At 32.5% G+C, this 7321-nt stretch overlaps 1 protein-coding gene across 1 annotated transcript in view; it reads right to left on the bottom strand.

Moving 5' to 3' along the window:
- Positions 1 to 2478: 2478 nt before the first annotated feature.
- LOC107751885 (T-cell activation inhibitor, mitochondrial-like) overlaps positions 2479 to 7321 on the bottom strand; it is a 15784-nt gene continuing 10941 nt past the window's right edge. The window contains exons 10-11 of the mRNA XM_016567653.1: positions 6084 to 6215; positions 2479 to 3682 (exon numbers count right to left, since the gene is read on the bottom strand). Coding sequence (XP_016423139.1) covers positions 3457 to 3682; positions 6084 to 6215 — 358 coding nt within the window. The 3' untranslated portion in view covers positions 2479 to 3456. The remainder of the gene's footprint in view (positions 3683 to 6083; positions 6216 to 7321) is intronic.

Here is a 7321-nt window from a genome sequence, read left to right as displayed (position 1 = left end):
TTATTTGTGTGAATGGATATCATTTTTCTGACTGTGGATCAGGAGGGCAAATAGGAACTTTTAGTTCATAGTGTAACCTAAATCATTCAATTTGAGATGCATGAACAAAACGGGGCCAAATGCAATTCGGCATAGAAACGCAGTTTAATAGCTATTGCCTTTATGTATGTAAGTATGTATTTATTTACACTATATAATTGATTGTTTGTTCGCAGCCCTAACAACAATGGTTGATCATAATAGATAGTCAAGTATTTTCAAGTAGTTTCATTCATAATGATAATTTATTATAGACTTCAGGCAGGGTTTTTGACTAAAATGAGAAGAAAAAAGAAAATCCTCCCTGCACACAGGGAAGCAAATACGTCTGACTCTCACAGGTAAAAGTGATGATTCACGTTCAGTCGTTCAGGGCTGAGATAATGCTCAAAAATGTGAGGGTGCCTGTAAGTTCAGCTTTGAGATGCATTACAGGACATCTGCGCTACCAGTCACAGTTTGCAATAATTGGGATTTAAAAAAAAATATTTTCGAGTCTCTTGTACTCACCAAAACTGCATTTATTTGATGAAAAATATGGCAAAAACTGTAATATAGTAAATTTTTTTTTTACAATTTTATATTTTAGTATATTTTATTCCAGCCGTTATACTCTAATCTGGGGCCAGTAATTTATTTATTTTTAAGAAATGAATACTTTTATTCAACAAGGATGCATTAAATTGATCAAAGGTGACAGTTACAGTAAAGATAAATTATTAATACTTAATCACCAATAGTAATTGATAATAAATCAGCATATTACAATTATTACAATAATTTCTGAAGAATCATGTGTTAATCATGTCTGGAGTAATGGCTTGATGAAAATGTACCTTTGCCATCACAGAATTAAATTACACTCTTTTCAATTGTAATAGTTTACTGTTTTTATTGCATCTTTTTTTTTATCAAATAAATACAGCTTTGGTGAGCATGAGACGTCAACCAAGAACATAATAAATAAATAAATAAAATATTCCAAACTTTTGAATGGTATTTACTGTATGCTACTCGTAGTATATGAACAACACAAAGGTTTTTAAAAGATAATTTTTACGTAAAAGTGATGATTCACGTTCAGTCGTTCAGGGCTGAGATAATGCTCAAAAATGTGAGGGTGCCTGTAAGTTCAGCTTTGAGATGCATTACAGGACATCTGCGCTACCAGTCACAGTTTGCAATAATTGGGATTTAAAAAAAAATATTTTCGAGTCTCTTGTACTCACCAAAACTGCATTTATTTGATGAAAAATATGGCAAAAACTGTAATATAGTAAATTTTTTTTTTACAATTTTATATTTTAGTATATTTTATTCCAGCCGTTATACTCTAATCTGGGGCCAGTAATTTATTTATTTTTAAGAAATGAATACTTTTATTCAACAAGGATGCATTAAATTGATCAAAGGTGACAGTTACAGTAAAGATAAATTATTAATACTTAATCACCAATAGTAATTGATAATAAATCAGCATATTACAATTATTACAATAATTTCTGAAGAATCATGTGTTAATCATGTCTGGAGTAATGGCTTGATGAAAATGTACCTTTGCCATCACAGAATTAAATTACACTCTTTTCAATTGTAATAGTTTACTGTTTTTATTGCATCTTTTTTTTAATCAAATAAATACAGCTTTGGTGAGCATGAGACGTCAACCAAGAACATAATAAATAAATAAATAAATAAAATATTCCAAACTTTTGAATGGTATTTACTGTATGCTACTCGTAGTATATGAACAACACAAAGGTTTTTAAAAGAAAAGTAATTTTTACTTACCTGATGTCTTTCAAAACTTGTATTACTTGTAATCAAGTGAACAAGTCATGTGAACTAGTTTTATGATGATATTAAAGTGCTTTTTTGTCCTTTTAGAGCTTGACAACCTGTGGTCACCTTAAACTTTTGTTGTTAGAGAGTGGCTCAGACAGTTGGATTAAATTCTCTTTTGATGTCATTGAAGGTCATGAGGCTGAGTAAACGATAACAGAATTTTCATTTTTGAGTGAACTGTACTAACTATAGAGGGTACTGCAACTTTTGACTCTGCAATAATTTTTTGTATCTATTCAACAATAAGAAACTATTTGTCAACAGCAGAGTGATACGTGTTATGCTATGTAGTGCTATGACGGCTCACTAATGAATAAACACCTGTAGAGACAGAAAAGACTACACACTAGCATCTGCTTGCATATAAAAAAGGAGTCGTATTTTCTGTAATAAGTGACAGCATGTCATTGATGTCGTCATTATTGTAATTAACCTGAGCATTCCTTTAAAATAGTCTACCTAGTTATTCTACCTATGGATCATCAGTAGACTGCAAAATGTATCTACTATAAATGATGTGATAATATAATACTAATATTACACAGATTCATATATCACACAACTGAATTATTATTATCATTTATTCATACCTGTTAGAGTGGAAAATTCATGGACTTGTATGTCAAGATGTCAATGATAAAATCTTGTAAACATTGTAAACCAGATAGGTACATTAACAATGTATACAATAGCGACTGGTAACATTTGAACCATTGTTTAAATGTTGTGGTTGCACAGTTCACAATTTATCATACATACAGATATCACAGTATAAACCTTTGAAACACAATAGCAGCAAACAACATGGATACACTGTACACTACATCTCAAGACAGACAATATTACAGCATTTAGGATTGATAATGAACATACGCTACATCTGAAGAGAACACTTTTCCCATTTCTTAATACTTGGATATACTCAGCATTTGGACAAACTCTTTTGTCCAAACACAACTGAGTTTTGACTGTTCATTTTAGATTTCGGCAGATAGTATTAAAGTTAGTAAACGTGTTTATCTCCAGTCAGTCGGGAACACTGGGGTTTTGAAATGATAAAGAAGACTCAGTCACTCATATGGAGCATGATTCCAACACTACACTGAACATCAGAACCAACCAAAAATGCGCATTAGAAAACCCAAAGTTGCATGTTAAACTAACCAAAACGTGATTATAATTCCAGTATTATAAACCTCGGATATGGTGTAGCTAGCAACTGATTGTTTTAAGGCAAAAAAGAGCCTTATCAGTTTTTCCAAGAGCTATTTTTTATAATAGATTGAGATATGATGATGACCCTGTCAAAATTATGACCCTGAAGTGTTCGGCTCATGAGTAATGTGTATGGTTTGGCAGTGCAAATAAACATCAAACCCTCTATGCTAAGTTATAATATCACATGACTGGGGCCCACTGCCTCAGAAGCACAACACTATGTGCTAGTATTTTAGAACCAAAGTGCATTTATGATTATGCCTATACACTAGGCCAAAATCTTCAAACAATTCTGACTACTTTATTACAGCCTGAGAGGCATAGTGATAAAGTCCAAATAGAGTTCAGAGTGTTTCAGCCCTTCCAGTCCCAGGGAATACACAGATCCCCATCCTGCATGACTGAATAGAAGTGAGAGATGCAGAGATGAAGGCCCTGCATCTGAGGGGATCTCTCCTCCATCAGACGCCTGCAGCAGGGGATCATCTGACTGCTCGACACACTGGGCTCTTTACACAGACTGTGCAGAGACAAATCCTGCAGACAACTGGAAATGATGTCTTCTTCCTCTGCCTCCAACCTGCACAGAAGGGAATAGGATCAGGATCTTAAAAAGTATACATTTTATATATTTTTCTGAGCAAAAAATAAATACCATACATTTTCCCCTGATTTACAGAAGAGACCCACTAAAATGTCATTCAGTGTAACAATCTTGTCAGGCATATTTACAACAAAAATCAATTTATGACATATTAAAAAGACTGATTACTTTCACCCCAAATACTAATTAGTTGTAATTTGACATTTCTAAAATGTGCCACTATCCTAGGTTTTGACCATTTGTCAGTAAAAATGTTTTACTCATTTAAAACACAATAAAATTTAATATGCTCCCTTATTCTTTTATATATTTTAATATGTACACATCAGAATAAGCATGTTGTTTGAATTTTTACATAAATATTGTGTTACACTGAATGACAATGGAACATTATTTCAACCAAATTTTGTCATTTTATCCGCCAAAAACTTATTTGAAACCTTAAAAGTAGACACTTTACTTACATATAATGTGCTTTCTATGGACATAAAATCACTTTTGTAAAATTCTTTTGATGTGGTCATCTTAACGTCTTTGACCCACATACAGTCATTTCTATTTTCACAATGAAAGCAATGGTTAGACCTTTTATTTATAACTGGATTTGTTTTGGACACATTCATTTTATTCATCACTTTCTGGAATAGTATTTCAGGTAAGTGTGATTTTAACATCAGATGATGCAACATTTTTGTTTTTGCCCCCATTTTTCATGAGCTGAACTCAAAGATCTAAGACTTTTTCTATGTACAAAAAAGGCCTATTTCTCTCAAATATTGTTCACAAATCTGTCTAAATCTGTGTTAGTGAGCACTTCTCCTTTGCCGAGATAATCCATCCACCTGATTAGACAGCATGATTATTGCACAGGTGTGCCTTAGGCTGGCCAGAATTATTATTTTTTGACAGTTTTGCTGATCAGGTAAATGTATTATGATTTAATGTTTAGATTGTTGTTTTTGTACCTGGAATACAAGAATAAGATATTGTTAAAAATATGAAAGTCTATATGATTTTTAGTATAACACTGAGATTTTCATCATTCGTTTTGTTATGGATGACGATTTAAAAAAATGTTTTGCTCTTATGTTAAGTTCCTTATGCTAAACAAGGCTGCATTTATTTGATCAAAAACACAGTAATATTAGTACAATTTAAAATAACTGTTTTCCATGTAAATATATTTTAAAATGTTACTTATTCCTGTTACTTATTATTCCAGTCTTCAATGTCACATGAAATCATTCTAACATGCTGATTTGTTGCTCAAGACGCATTTCTTATTAATATCAGTGTTGTACTGCTTAATATTTGATGAACAGCAAGTTCAAAAGAACAGCATTTATTTGAATCAGAAAATGTTCGTAAAATCTTAAAGTCTTTTCTGTCACTTTTGATCAATTTAATGTATCCTTGCTGAATAAAAGCATTCATTTCTTCCCCAAAAGACAATAATTCTAATGGCTAAAAATAACCCTTATACTAGGCTAAATTATTGAAGAACATTTCTATTGTATTTTTCTTTTCTTTAGGTGTAACAGAATATTCAGTGGGAAATAATGTAGGGTGCAATCAAAAAATCTGAATCTTAAGGCAGTAATTGTGGTTAATTTTGTTTTGCCTGCCCTTCACACATAGCCCTGGTTACATTATTACATACAGCAAAATAGAAACATTACCTTTTGACACTGATTATGAAAACAAACATGTTTGGTCTTTATAATAATATACTGATGAATCATGCACAATAAGACCAGACACAAGATAAATGGTCAATTCTGATTTCATGTTAATGTGCAATGATAGGTCAAGCACTCACTTGTCTTTGCGTTGCATGCGTCTCCGGGCCTCCTGGGCCTGGCTCTGGAGGAAGTTAACAGCAAGTTCAAAAGAACAGCATTTATTTGAATCAGAAAATGTTCGTAAAATCTTAAAGTCTTTTCTGTCACTTTTGATCAATTTAATGTATCCTTGCTGAATAAAAGCATTCATTTCTTCCCCAAAAGACAATAATTCTAATGGCTAAAAATAACCCTTATACTAGGCTAAATTATTGAAGAACATTTCTATTGTATTTTTCTTTTCTTTAGGTGTAACAGAATATTCAGTGGGAAATAATGTAGGGTGCAATCAAAAAATCTGAATCTTAAGGCAGTAATTGTGGTTAATTTTGTTTTGCCTGCCCTTCACACATAGCCCTGGTTACATTATTACATACAGCAAAATAGAAACATTACCTTTTGACACTGATTATGAAAACAAACATGTTTGGTCTTTATAATAATATACTGATGAATCAAGCACAATAAGACCAGACACAAGATAAATGGTCAATTCTGATTTCATGTTAATGTGCAATGATAGGTCAAGCACTCACTTGTCTCTGCGTTGCATGCGTCTCCGGGCCTCCTGGGCCTGGCTCTGGAGGAAGTTCTGCAGCTGGAGGGTGTCACACATAGTGGGGATGATGAAGTGGCCCATCTCATGCAGGCAGGGGGTGGAGCGGTCACTATGGCAACAGAACAGAATAGAAAAAACAATGATTGACGGGACATTAAGCAGCACAAAGACTTCCAAGTGAACAGTGAGGATAAATCAGTCAGAAATACGACAGAAATGAATAGAACACAGGGATAACACTATACCAATCAGCTACAGTCTGTTGTTAACGGTCCAGTATGGCCTCTCTTGTGTTTCATTTTTTATGTTTATCTTGTCTTTTTAGTGGAATACTATTCTTTACAAAAAGAACATTTCCACAGCAACCCATTTAAAGCTACAGTGCTTCATTTATTGTAATGTCACTTGCTGCACTCTTAGGGCCTGTTCACATCAAGATATCAATGATAACTACACTGATACTATATTGGCATCTACAACAACAGATTGTATGGTCTGTTTGTTCTAAGCACACACTAGTTATTTTCTGTTAAAATATCAAAAGTCAGGTGGATTCTGATTGGCTGATGGCACCAAAAGAAAATCGTTAAATAAAGGTAAATAAATAATCTGACATGAAAAAAACGAATATATATATATATATATATATACTGTATATATGTTTGTTGAAATTGTATTTTGAAGTGGCTTCAATGGAGAACAGGCGTTTTGGCCACATAATGTTATAGTTATGGTAGTTAGATTTTATCCATAGCGATTTGATTTGACTGTCGGATATAACATATATACACTGCCGGTCAAAAGTTTGGGAAAAGATGTTTTTTAAAGAAGTCTCTTATGCTCATCAAGGCTGCATTTATTTGATCAAAAATACAGAAAAATGACAGTAATCTTGCAAAATGTTATTACAATATAAAATAATGGTTTCTATTTTAATATCCTTTAAAATATAATTTATTTCTGTGATGCAAAGCTGAATTTCCATCAGCCATTACTCCAGTGTAAAGTGTCACATGATCCTTCAGAAATCATTCTAATATGCTGATTTATTATTAGAATTATCAATGTTGGCAACAGTTGTGCTGCCAAATTTTTTTTTTTGGAAACTGCGATACTTTTTTCAGGATTCTTTGATGAATAAAAAGTAAAAAAGAACAGCATTTATTCAAAATATAAATCTTTTCTAACAATATAAATCTTTGCCATCACTTCTTA

This window comes from Sinocyclocheilus rhinocerous, unplaced genomic scaffold (genome assembly GCF_001515625.1).
Source record: "Sinocyclocheilus rhinocerous isolate Xijiao unplaced genomic scaffold, SAMN03320098_v1.1 scaffold752, whole genome shotgun sequence".
NCBI lineage: Eukaryota > Metazoa > Chordata > Actinopteri > Cypriniformes > Cyprinidae > Sinocyclocheilus > Sinocyclocheilus rhinocerous.
The sequence above is the reverse complement of the archived record's forward strand: the minus strand, read 5'-3'. Positions and strand labels throughout refer to the sequence as shown.